The sequence below is a fragment of the Blennius ocellaris genome (genome assembly GCF_963422515.1).
Source record: "Blennius ocellaris genome assembly, chromosome: 1".
NCBI classification, from domain to species: domain Eukaryota; kingdom Metazoa; phylum Chordata; class Actinopteri; order Blenniiformes; family Blenniidae; genus Blennius; species Blennius ocellaris.
In genome coordinates this window covers 22453065-22467403 of record NC_137650.1, presented here as the reverse complement: position 1 = coordinate 22467403, position 14339 = coordinate 22453065, and the positions used below count along the sequence as shown (strand labels likewise).

Here is a 14339-nt window from a genome sequence, read left to right as displayed (position 1 = left end):
GCTGAAGCCCCACTGAATGTGACGGCGTGCTGCGCATCCTTATTGATCCTGGGACTGCAGCACAACAACAGAGCGCCATTGTGTCCGGCGCCTTATTTTGATAATGTGAGAGGTAGTGACCTCAGCGTCTCCGGGGATCAATTCAAAACCCTTGCCACAAAAAAAAAGGAAAAAAAACAGCCAATTAGTGAGCGTGCTTCACCACCTCTCAGATGAATACCTCAGGCCTCTTTTTCCCGTCCAAAACCAGGTCATTTTCCATTTTCCAAGACCATGAAAACAAACACATAATAAAGGATGAGAGCGTGGTGTTAATGTAAAAAAAAAACACAGCAAACTTACATATTTACACATCAGCCACTCCATTTCTTTTCTTTTTTTTTATTTGTATGAGTTATTCTTATGCTCCCATGAGGTGACTGCATGGCAGCATGCCATAAATGGATTGGATTTCACATCCCCTTAGCAATAAACTCACAACAAAATATTGTTATTAAGCGCTGAATTTCACTTGTTAGCACTTCAAACTGTAAGCTAATACTAGTCTTCGCATGAAACAATGCGAGCTTTGGAAGTAAAATGAGTTTGGCTCCAATGGTCACGAGTACATTTCTCTGACAAACCAGAGAAATACGACACATCAGATGTACACACACACACACACTCTCTTTTTCACCTTTTTAACATGTCTCCTTTTGTTTCCTTCTCTTAAGGGTTTGTGTACCACCATCCTGTCAAAGCTGTTTGATGCTTCCACGGGATTTTCTTTTTTTTTTTTCTCTGACAGTGAATAAAAGCTGAGTGGGTTAGAGGTTAGGTCAGCGCGGATGAGGAAACAGGGAAGGGAGGCGGTGTAGCAAATCAGCTTCCTCCCTCGGTGGTGGAAGAATGTTTGCAGCCCGGCGACGGGAAACGGCGGTAGGACAGCCTAACGCGACGGAGCCGCAACAAAAACGAAGCAAACGTGTCGCCATTGCCTTGAGCTCGACATCAATTTCTTATGTACAGCTTTGTCAGCAGTGACATTATTCAAAACAGCAAGACCAAATGTTAATGAGATCCTATTTGCATATTTATTTTTTTTCTTTGTTGAAATGTCACTGATTATTTGGTAGTATGATGATAAATGCATCTGCTCATGCAGCCTGATGTGTAATTAGCCATTAGGTGGAATGAATAGATCAATTAAAGGCGAGGGACCAGGATTAAGTGAAATCAAACAGGGAAGAATGCAGGAATGAGAAACAAAATGACACATTAGACTCAGGGGGGGGAATCTCCACCGCTTTTAGATTCAACTGAAAATCCAGGGGGGGATTACCAATCAAGGGAAAGTGTCTAAATCAGCACCATCTCAGATCTCCCTTCTTTTACTGCGCATTCTTTTGGCTCTAACGTGTGACTTTCAACATCAGAAGCTGTTACCGTTCACTCCAGCTAAATAGTTTATTTTCTCCAAAAATTCATCTCTGTGTGAGAGAAAGAGGGGGGTTGTGGATTTTCTGATTGTATTTATCCCACCGTAGGATAATCAGGTGCCGCAGCTCGGCCTATTTGATTTTTTTTTTTTTTTTTTTCCTAACGTGGTAAAAAGGAAAAGGGGAGGTGGACCAGGGGAAAATGTTTTCGCTTGGCCTTTGCCATTTTTCCGAGCCCAACGATTCTCCTGCCAGTGCTTGTTATTCACAAATGAAGGGGGGGGGGAAAAAAAAAAATGCATTACTGGCGACCAGATGGGAACATTCCACATGACCAAACCAATCAATCACCTCGGTGGGACGCAGGTGTGACACAGCCGCGCAGCAAACACACCATTTCACAGTCTATCAGGCACAAACACATGGTCACCAATCAATGGCACCCTGAGGACCCGTGAGGAGGGGTGCTTCGCCGCGGCCTCGCCGGTTCATAGCTGATGACTTCATAATCACACATCCATTCTCTCAGAGGAGAGGGGCGATGAGCTCCCTAATAACGCCGCCCATCGTGTGAACACCAACACTGTAATGGATGCTGGTTTAGCGGTGGTGGTGGTGGTGGTGGTGGTGGTGGGGGGCACTAACACGCTCCCCTCGCATCCCACGATTCATACGTCCGCTCGCCACATTCACCCCCGTGTGGCTGAGAGAGTGCTGTCTGGGGGAAACAAGGGCACATTTAACAAGCTGTAGAAATGTGTGTGTGTGTGTCCCCCCCCCGGTTGGCTGCTTGAATCAAGTCAGCGTGCGACATCAAAGTGTGCGTCGATGTTTGGTATCAGATGCCAAACAACTGTTGAGCGGCGGAACAACGGAGAGCTGCAGAGAGGTGAAAGACGAGGGAGAACACGCACATGGGTTCGGAATGCTGATCCAGCTCCAAGCACTTTGGGCATATTTCCTTACACAGTAAACCCCCCACCCCCCCATCCCCTCCACCCCCCCGCAAACCCTGAGCGGTCTAAAGTTTAAGAACTCCAGCCTGCACTAAATAAAACGCCAAAACATCACTGAGGGGAATAAATCTTTTGATGATTTCTCTCTGTGGGGATGCGGGGCAAAAGAACCAGCAGCGACCATTTCAAACAGTTTTGCCAATTTCAAGTTGACCAAGAAAGGAAAGGAAGAAAAGAAAGAAAGAAAGGAAGAACCATCCCACCCCCATATCCCTGGCAAGAAGAGAAGAAGTCTCACAGAGCCATGCTTCTCTCCACACTTCCCACACTTCACACTCTCCTGCGCTGTGCCAGCGCAGGAGAAAATGTCAGGCATTGTCAAGTGGGAGTAAAGGCGAACCAAATGTTTGCATTTTATTATCCAATCGCGATCCACTCCGGTCCAACGAGACGAGGAGGAGAGTAATTAGTTATCCCCGGCGCTGTTTTTGCCAGCAACGCCCCCCCCCCCAGCGTGGACACGGGATGCCTTTGGGCAAGCGGTTGTGACCGTGGAAAAGAAAATCGAGGCGCGTGTTAAAGGAGTGGTGGTCGTGAACGTGAAACCCGGGATTTCTGGGGTTTGTCTCGAGAGCGCTTCAATCTTTGATGTGCTTACAAAATGTTTTAGTGGAAAGAAACTTTACAAAGTTCAAGCTGAAGCCTGACTTGTCCATTCAAGAGATTCATGTTACAAGGATTGAGGGTCACCTGCTGGACCAGCCAGATGAAAAGGGATGATCTGAATTCATTTGTAATTTGGTCTGTGCCAAAAACCAGTATGGGCCCATGTGTTTCTAAAACAGCAGATTTAAATAAAAAAAAAAAAAATAAAAAAAATGTCCTGAAGTTGATTATCTATGATAAATGCCATTAGACCAACACATCTGTAAATGCACATATACCAAAATGCTTTCACTTGTTTTCCCTTGTCTTTAAAACCTTTTGGCTGTGGTAATTTCACAACAATGATAATCTGCATTATGCTGTTCTGTTTGAATGTTGCATATATGGTATTAAGTATAGACATGTGTAACTGGTGTGCACATTGGATTATAGACCTTGAACTCTTTCTTACGGCGTACAGAGACTGTAAACATCTGGAACTCAAAGACATCTGTTAATTCGGAAATATGTTAAATTTAAACAAGTTTACTACTTACAGAGACTGCAGACAAAAAAACATCTTAAAGCACTTCAACAAAAAGTCACATACAGCCGAGAAAGACTGTTTTATGCAGATCTTTCCACATCTGCACCAGAAATTCCTAATGATATTTTAAGAAACAATGATCTCTGATTTTTTTTTTTTTTTGGGTCGGATTTCAAAGCAGTAATATTAATAAAATACTGTCAACGCTGGCAACAAACATCAAAAATTCAAGGCAGCACACTTAAATTGGTCCCATAACTATAAAGCTTCTAAATGAATAATATGATTCATCTTTCTTTTGACATTATACTTGTCTTTAACAATCTCAATAATCTTTCTGGCATCAGATGTAGGCATCCGGGTGGGGGTGAGAAGGTGGTTTGGGGGGGGGGGCAATATTTACAAGCAAAACAAGCACAATGTGTCTTTGCTTAAAACTTTTTGGTGTAAATACAATTCAGGAGAACACAGGCACGCACGCACACACACACGCACGCACGCACACACACACACACACACACACACACACACACACACACACACACACACACACACACACACACACACACACACACACACACACACACACACACACACACACACACACACACACACACACACACACACAGTATACCTGAAGCTTTGAAACCAAACTGGAAAAAGTATTATCCCAAATCAACGCAGAGAAGCGAGTCACATACAGACACATTTCCACTGATCACCAAAATAAAAGTGGAGGCTGCAGCTGCTTCTTGGGAGACTTCTTATGTCATCGCACCTTGGTCATACCACGGCTCCTCTCCCGTCTTTTTTGGGGGGGGGGGGCACGGGCTTCAAGGCCTACGGGGACGACAGCTGATCCGCTGCACAGCCTCACCAGACACATGCTGGGACCAGACGGGGGGGGGGGGGCGAGAAGGGCTGGGCGGAGAGGCACAAAGGTGTGAGGGCGGGAGTTGGGGGGGTGATGTGGAAGGGGACAGAGGGCTGAGGAAGTGTGTGAGGAGAGGTGGGCGGCATGGAGAAGGAGAAAAGGGGATTTGCCCCCTTTCAACCCGTCTTCAGCTCTTCATGCTCCACTGAGCGCAGTAATAGATAAGCACACCCTGCAGCTCTGCATAATGACCGGCGACGTCTACTAAAACTGTGCTGCGCAACACACAGCTTCTCGTTTCTCTTTCTCGGGATTTCTGCTCTGTCATGTGTGTACCATCTTCTAATAATTGTGTGGGCATGTGTGTTTTCGGTGAATCCCGCGAAACGGTGGATCGGAAAACTCTACTATCGTCAGCTTATTGTGACTTCTAAGCAGTATATCGAGTGTGTGTGTGCCTGTATACGCAGACTGGAGACAGGAGAGCAGCATTGGCAGCACCTGTGACCCGCACTGCACTTGAAAACCGAGCGAACACCTGAACAGCACCTGGCCACAACCACAGCCCGGGTCTGAGGAGGGGCGTCCCGGGGGACGGCGTATTAGCACATGACACCTGCCCCAGTAAAAAAAAAAAAAAAAAACACACTGGGGAGAGCAGTGTGGTGTGGGATTTGACACTTCATGAAAAGCCTTGAGGAATAATTAGACAGTAAGATGAAGGGGGATTGAAGGAATTGATTTTTTCTCACTTTGCTGATGCAGAATGGCACAAGTTCAAAGAAAGAACAAAACAAACCCGGCAAATTAATTCTACAGGTTTAAAAGGCTGATAAAGCGTGTTAAAAAAAATATATGATCTTTGCATACATGAGCAAAGCTGAACATAATTTCAACCACATCCTCATTAACGCTAATATGTAGCAAGCTCTTTTTTTATTATTACTTTTTATTTAAAATCAGAGAAATATGGTTTTTAAACATCCTCAAAGCCACCAGAAGAAATGGTGTATAATCAGTCCTAGTAAAGCATATAAATACAGGGTTGTAATATATATAAAAAAAAAAAAAACACAGTATATTGTGGCTCACATAAGAAGTCTACACACTCGTTTACAAACAAATACTGTTTCCTTACCATGTTTCTGACAGTGTTGCCACAGTTACCTCGAAAAAGTAATCTGTTTACTAATGACTAGTTACTACTTTAAAAAGTTACTTGTTTTTAAAAGAATCTAAGTTAGAATACAAGTAACTTTTCAGATACTTTCAGCAGCTCTCGACAACACCCCCCACTGTCTCAACATAAAGAAAAAAAAAGGAAACGGGTTTTGCTAAAAACTCTGAAAAAAGGGGGCGGGACTTCCTGCAAATATAAATCTTTTTAAAAATTTGCAGACAAGCAAGGAGGAGTAACTTTAAGCTGATTGCCGGTTTGGAAATAGTCACGCGTCAGATTACTTGTTACTGAAAAATCATGATCATGGTCATATGAGAATATCGCGTTACTGGTCTCTGAAATACTATACTATTCAAAGTACAAACACTTTCAGGACTTCCAGCCTTTTATAAACCAGTGATTTATAAATACTCCCAAAGATTACAAGTTCATGAGGGCCTCTTTCCATTTCAGACACGTATTCGTCTTTCATAATCCAATTATTCCCACAAAAATAAAAGCCGAAACAGAGACTAGCCAGCTTCAGGATGTATATTATTATATTCATAATTACTGTAATTAATGTTCTGTTCGAGCAATATGCGTAATCTCTGTAGGGGATAATAGAGAAATTGGCCCTTGTGTCTGAGACACAGCAGTGGCATGTGACAAAATATCACAGCAACACAACTGAGCAATCACAGTCGTGTAGTCGTGTCGAGGTCACATGTGTATGTCGACAGGCCTGGTGCGTGAGGCTGCTCTGATGACAGTTGTAAGCTGATTAGTTTTTTTGTTTTGTTTTTTTTATGCTAGGCTAAGACTGTATGAGTAATGTATGTGAAGCACACAAGAGAAACGTGAGAAGAAAATGTAGAACTCAGCAGTTGAGGCCGGTGACACACATCGGTTATGTGCCAGGAGAACCACGTGAAGCAGAACTTTGTTCTACGAAGCTAAAGTGACATTTATAAAGGTGTGAAGAGAACCCACTGACAAAACCATGTTTCATCGAGACGTGAAGATTTAACGACGTGAATTGTTTGTTTTGGACTAAAAAAACTTAATTACGCTCCAAAGCCATCCTGAGAGACAAATATTACTCATCCGCACAAGCGTCAAGTAGTTTCGGGATGAAAAAAAAGATAGGAAAACACCTTCGCTAATGTTAGAGAGGAGTCATTTTTGAGGAGGCATAATTATATTTCCTACATATTTTTTATTTCCGCAATTAAAAGGTAAAAAAAACAAAAAACTATGCATAATGACAGCGTTCCCACCACTATCCAATTACTATGCAAAGTGACTTTAAAGCATCATGTGAGGTTCGACTAGAGATCTAAAAGACTTTTCTAAACTTAATGAAAAACAGTATCAGTCAACTGAGTGCATAATGACAAGAAAGGCAAAATGCTAAGTGGCGTCGACTCTCAGTACAGCGTCAAATAAAGGAGCAGAGAGCAGGGCTTTCAGTTGTAGCTCATCGCCTCTGGTAATTGCCCAGATTGCTTGAAATCAGCCTCCCCCACTGACTTCCCCATATTGAGCTGACACCACAAGAAAAAAAAAAAAAGATCTCAGCAGGTAATTAGATGTAACCATCCCTTGTCAAGGCTACGAACTGCCGGCAATCCCTGTGGCTAAACAATTAGAAGGAGCGAGTGGGAGCCTACCCTCCGCCAAAGGGCCCTGCTTTTGGCCTGACGTGAAGCACGACAAAGAAAAGAAGTTTGCAAAATAAATGTCACCCATTTTTTTCCCCACAATCCTCCTCAGAAATCACTTAGATTAACATTTATTTAAATGCAATCTTCTTTAAACTGACTATTGATTCTGAAGCTGATAAGACCAAAAGATTAGACCAACATTTTTTTTTTTTATTATTTTAACAACTACAAACTTAACTGTCCATCACACGGGTGATCTGACAACTGTGATCAGTCTGGGTATTACATATGCACTGACGGCGCCGCCTGTGCACATGCCACACATGTGATCGCGGGTTTAGTCATACAGACTCACACGGCCTGACAAGTTTGCCCATGGAAAGCTGTACACACACAAACAATGTGGCGGCCACCTGCTGAGCTGCATGTGGAACGACGTGTGGATTAGTAAGAGGATTGTTGTGCGAGGGGGGGAGGGGGCGGGGCGAAGATGCACGTGCCACTGGACCCATCCGATCCACGGCCCTCCTCGTCGCCGGGCACAAAGGGGCTCCTCCACGTTCAAGCAAAACCCTTATTTCTTCATCGTCAAACCCCGAACGCTCATCCCATACGACAGCGGAATAAAAATGTCTGCTTTTACGAACAAGTCTCAGCCAAAGACACACTCGATACCCAGTAAATGTTCAACATTAAAACTCTTTTATACTTCATGAACGTCGATAATGCTTCACGGATAATGGCAGTTTACTGTCCTGTCCAGTGTTTGTGTGGTAGTTACACTTGGCAAAGAGTATTTTTACAGAGCAGATGTTAACGTATATAAATAAATAGAATTAGTTGATAAAGAAGATGTGACAGAAAATGACTTGTTCGCAAAGAATAAAGAGTCATTTGAAATGTTGCATTATACGCTTTCGATGTTTCAGTTAGTCCTGGGCGAAATGAACCGGTCCAATTTCTTACAAATAAATGATAATGTGACGACTCAAAATGTATTTTAACTTTTCATTTCATTAGTCGCCGACACATACTTGTTCTATAAATGCTTCAAAAATGCTACCACTACTTAACATTCAGAGCATGCAGCAAATTCTACACAGCCGGACCTCATTCCAACCATGAAGTCATGGCTTCTATTTTTGGGATTTGCTGGGTCTACTTCTCACAATGTCTTATTGTATCTCTACAAGTTTGACATACTTTCCCCTACTGACTGACTTCCTCTGTTGCGTTTGAATATTCATTTCGATATTGAAGCTATTCTTGCACACAGCAGTATAATTGCATTATAGGCAACAGTAGAGCAAAACTCCATGAGCCAGATTCCTGACAAGGGAATATGGATGAGCATTTTTTTAAATACATTTTTGAATGGTGTGCATTGAATTCAATCGACATCTAATATAAAATCAGGATTTGACCTGTGATGTTGATGGAGACCAAGGATATCTATGAAAACATGCAAATGTCACGATCAAGCATCTCCAAAAACAATAATCCACTCTTTAATAGGCAGGTGATAGAACATGTATAAAGGACCCTCCAGAGTCATCAACCATTGATTGCAAAAAAAAAGAAAAAATTCTGAATTGCGTCGCATTTCCCTGCAGTGTGAACGAGGCTGAAATGTACACTTGCCAAAAGTTCACACACCTGAAGAACCGGCACCGATTTTTAAAGGCTTCCTGATTTAAAACAGCCCAAATCAGTATCTGTTGACACCGACTGGCTTGAAACATCCCCACTTCTTCCAATAGACAGGTTGTTGGATGGAATGAGTCCTGCCGACAAGCACGTCTGTGTTGTTGTTGTTTTTTTGTTTGTTTGTTTTGGGTTTTTTTTTTTACTGGGAATTGATGAGGAATGACCTTTCAGACATGACTTAATGAGAGTGCTGAAAACTCCATAAATCCATGCACACACCTGATATTACCATGAAAAGAAAAAAACAATTCAATAACACCACGGTGAGCTTGAGTTCTCACTTCGAGATAAGCACGGGCAATTCCAAGTTTACAATCACACTGTCTGAATCTGACATATCTCTGTGACAGATCGCACCCATATTCTGCGACATAATTACAGACGCAGCTGAAGAGGGGAGATGTCGGTGGGGGGGGTCATGTGATCAATTACAAGTAAGATAACATTTTGTTTCAGTTCAGCAGCACCCGTTTATGAACTGATCGCCCTGTTTGGAAATCAGTCTCGGGGAGGGGGGGGTCATTACGTAATGAGCTGGTACGCTTCCAGTCCGAAGAGTTACTGCCTTTAATCGCTAGAACGTTAAAGCATACATCCACATACTGTCAACGTTATGAACAGATATAGGAACATAAGAGGAGGAAATACAAACGAGTGAATGACAAAGCTGAAGAAGAGGTGTTGATGGAGGTCATCTCACTCAGCGGTGAAGGTGCAGGTAGCCGGTGAGCGAACAGACACACCTCTTAAAACTATATTCTAAACATTAACAGAGTGGTGAGCCAATCACACAACCAAGAAAGATGCAAAGAGTTTAGTCGCCAATGCTCATAACTTAATATAGTCCATTGCTCATGATTACAATGAATACACACCTTTTCACTCACTTTCATATGAAGGCTTTGATTTGTGGGGTAACTGTATTATAATTGGTACTTAATCAATAAAATGTGTTTTGTCTGTATCCATTTTTTTTTTTTTTAAATCAGCAGATTGTATGCAACATATTGTATCACTAATTTAGCTGCATATCAAGCACATTTAACACAATAATCCCTCACAGTGGCACGACATGGCCGGTGGTTTTAATTCAACCATATAACACTTCCCTGATTGAATTGGTTGGCTTTCAACCGATTTAGTTATAGAGTGGTAATAAGTTAGGTATAATAAACAGACAAACAATCCCTATATTGGCCATTATGGTTGTCGTAATATACCAGTATTGATGATTCAGTTTTTATTAAAACAAATTATTTTAATATTGTGTTAAGAATGTGTCAATGCTACTATCCATAAATGATTGAGTGCCACTTGAACACAATACATAGTTTTTTTTCATGAGCTGGTACATTTCTTTCTGTTTCTTGCTTTATCTCCCTCCTCTGGCGTCCCCACCCCTCCCCCTTTCACACGATGATTCACACACAAGGTGTAACACCCCCCTCCGGCAGCTCAACACGGCTCCAGGTTGCTTCGGCAAACATCCTGGAGGTGGTCGATGCCTGCGAGACACTGTGGCCCCAAGACTGGACTGCTCCGTCAGCTGGCTCCACACACCGATCTGACGAAAATGCTAAGCAAAAAAACGTTCCCTTAGCTTCTTCCTCTATATCCCTCTGAAGATGCTGCCACGCGTAGAGCGAGTTACACCAACTGGTAAAGTGATGGTGTTACATTCAGGCCACATAGTAGTGAAGAATTCACCCCGGCCAGCAACACCTTTGTAAATGTAAGTTATTTGTGAGGTGGGCCACCGTTACAATTTCTGTCATATAACTGTCCGTGCGTCTGAAAGAGTCCTGATGAAAAATGGATTTTGAACAGCTTGAGATCGCTGTCAGGTGTGTTTTTCCACACTTTTACTGGGGAACTGTATGATACCAGTTGTGATATAATTAATATTCTTATTGTTACAGCTCCTGTAGATATAGTCAGATCACTGATGGTTCATGGTTGGGGTTTAGACTTTGCGAGATATCTGTTGTCAATGTTCACTCATTGGCATCATGAATTGATTTTGGTGACCTTTGTTTACAAAATACCAAAAAGAAAAAAAAACACGAAACACCAAAAATAAAGCACACATTTTCCTAATAGAATTATTTACAAGCGCCGACTGTATTTTAAGTGTTACACAACAAGACAAATGATGAACGTTACCAGTGTTGCTGGATTCTGTTGACATGTGTGCACACCTCCGTAATGATGTTTTTGAGGAAAAGTGTTTAACCCAGAAAACACAAAGCCGTGCTGAAGCGGAGGCTGCTGAGGGCGGAGGGGGGGTGGGGGTGGGGGTGCTGCCGAGGAGACAGCTTCTTATGAAGGAAACTTATACTGATGGTGTGACTTGTGGCCTGGGGGAGGGTCATCGCAGGAGGAGACACATGGCGATGTGGACAGAGGGGAAGGGGGGGGGGGATGAAGAGGGGAAATATCGACAGGAGGAGACGGAGGAAAATAGTCCTCTGGCCTGACGTCCATTTCAGTACAGCTACCTCCAGATGTGTGACGTGCCTGAACCACAATCAGGCAATTTCTTATTTATTTTTTTCTTCTTCTTTCGGGACCAGAGGGCATGTGGGGTGGGGGGGTGGGGGGGGGGGGGGGGGGGGGGGTGGGGGTGGGGGGTGAGTAGAAAGGACTCACTTACTTACCCATTACGTTTGAGTTCATAAAAGGTGTTGGGGACAATCCTTCATGAGACACTAATCGACTGTCACTCATATGATCGCCATAATGAGGGCTGTCTGCGAAAGCCTGGAGGGAGAGATCACAATATGAGGCAAATTAGTGGGCAACTTCAGTAATTGTGCACAATGATACACCGCTAATTATTAAGAGTCGTTTCTTTTAGTCTTCTCTCCTGCGCATAGTGCCTTAAAATGAAAACGGAAATCCACATCATCATTGCTGATCGAAATGTGAATTACTGGATTACGCTGATAACACTTTTTCTTTTTTTTCTAAATGTCAGCCATTATTTGCCCCAAACTTTAAAGAATTCTGCAAATTGCATAGCTTTTGTTTATCCAAATGAAAATAAGGTATAACTTGTCGACAAGAACTAATAAAACTATCAGCCTTAAATGTTTCCCTTCAGGCTTCATCGTTTATCAGAGTCTAAGGATAGAAACATCTACAGAAACCTTTAGGCACTTGTTAATGATTCAAGTGTACAAATGACATCATGCAAATGAGGTAGGATGACTGTTAACTCCCACCGCTTTATTAAATAAACCATTTAAACTCCTTACATGTTGTTGTCTTCAGCTGTTGTTGTTTTTTTTATATCAATAAATAAAAAAGAACAATTCCTAACTTTCAATCAAACAAATAATAAATGATATTGACAAAGTAACATCTTTCTCTATACAATTTAAGCATTCATTATAGTAGACAATGTGTGCAGAAACACTCGTCGTAAAAAAAAAGCACTTGCAAGTTTGTTTTTGTTTCTTCCTTTCAAAAAATTTATTTTTTAAAAATCCCCCAAACTTGTCCAGAACTATCTCAAAATCCTAGTTATTTAAGTTTTCCTCTCAATGAGACAACTTTGTCAACATGATAACGGGCTTTTTGCAAGCATTTCATGCAAGCGGGTCATCGGAAGGTGTTGTTTAACAGAAGAAGGGGGGGGGAAAACGGAGAAATTCAATCCTACATCATTTCCAGGTACCCGCAGCTTAAAAAAAATTGCCTTTTTTCTCCCGCGGCTTAACAGTGCCTTTTCATGACAGTTATCAGCTTCGGGGGCTTAGGTCTAAATATCGGTCACAGTATGGTTTTTGAAAACTCGGGGTCCCATGTAATAAAAGATGCTCCGTTACATGCTAATCCCAAACCCTGTGAAAATCCCGCTGTGCTCCAGTCAAATACATCTTCCCAAACTACATTAACTCCCAGGAGAGGGACCGAGCAGCAGTGGGCTTGCATTTCTATGGAGCTATTTTCACCAACTCATACCCTTTGCATTCAACATACAGTAAGAAAAACTAAATCTTATTATCCATCTTTTTTTCTTTTTCTTTTTTTTTTTGTGAGTGGATGGTGATGGAGTAATTTCAAAGGCAGTGGAGTGTTGTGCTGTGTCGAGGGAATCCTCAGAGATTCCCTATTGTGCTCCTGCCAGGCCGCACACACTGTTAATCACACCATGAACAGACTCAATAACAACAACAAGCTCCTGTGAGAAGCTCCAGCAGACCAACAGCCGCCGATGTACAGCTAATGTAAGCAAAAAAGTTTAAAGGAAAAAAATAAAATAAATTCCCTCCCGTACAGGAAAACGAGAGAAAAACTCTGAACTCAACAGTTAAAAGTGTCTTGGGTTTTCTCTGAGTCACATGAGATTAATAAACCATAGGAAGCTATAGATGCTAAATGCTACTATGATAAAACTATGATCTTAATAAGGCTTCAATGCCAAATAATTGCTTTGCTACTATACTATGCTCTTAAAATTGACGCTTAAAAGAAACAAAAACAAACACCTGACATACAATTTGCTGCAAAAATGATAATTTCCTTTATATTAATATTCATGGGCAGGTTGCTAAGCTTTTGGTTGTTTTCTGTGAGCTTCAGACTGTTTCCAGTCTGAAGGATAACAGATTTATTATTCAACTGTGCAAAACTAAATCTCCTGGATTACATTCTCAGATAATCACACCTTTTATAGCACTGCATATCTTCTATGATCAAATATTGCATTTTCCAAAGTACACAAATTCACTGGTTAATGTTTGACTTCTTATTTTTTTTCACAGTTTGAAGCCAAAGAGAAAAAATATGTTCTTTTCGATGTTTATTACAGAGATCCTTGGGTTTTTCAAGCAGCTGGTCTGAAGCAGGAAAGAGCCAGCGGGGTCGAGGTGCAGGGCAGGAAAAAGAAGAGGAAGGATAATGGTCAATCCAGACTTAGTGTATCTCAGTGCATGTGTGTGTGTGTGTATGTGTGTGTCGAAGCAACCACCATGTGTTTGCTCCTCTGGGACCGTGAGATCATCAATCACACATCCTGCATCATCCCCAAAACTCCGGTGGCCTACATCCGTTCGAGACACTAACACGCGCTGTCATCGCTGCCACGGGGCCCACGTTAGCACTGCTGGCTAAATAACTGTCAGATCAGCCGTGGCGAGAGCACAGGCCAGAGCTCACGCCTCGTCCCCCCCCCCCCCCCCCCCCCCCAAGTCGCCCGCCGCCGCATTTAAAGAGCCGTCTCCTCCGCACGCCGCGTGCATCCCAGGTGAGCGGGTGGGCTGCATGTGGCAGCTCGGGGAGTGATGATACGGTCGTGATGGATGCGTGTGGGGTCGAGTATCAAGTCGGGGCAGGGCGCTGGGGAAGTGGGGGGGGGTTGT

General features: G+C 42.6%; 1 protein-coding gene across 1 annotated transcript in view; it reads right to left on the bottom strand.

Moving 5' to 3' along the window:
* The window catches only part of tcf12 (transcription factor 12), an 80150-nt gene that overhangs the window by 49706 nt on the left and 16105 nt on the right, over positions 1-14339 (bottom strand). The window contains exon 5 of the mRNA XM_080501769.1: positions 11631-11733. Coding sequence (XP_080357895.1) covers positions 11631-11733 — 103 coding nt within the window. The remainder of the gene's footprint in view (positions 1-11630; positions 11734-14339) is intronic.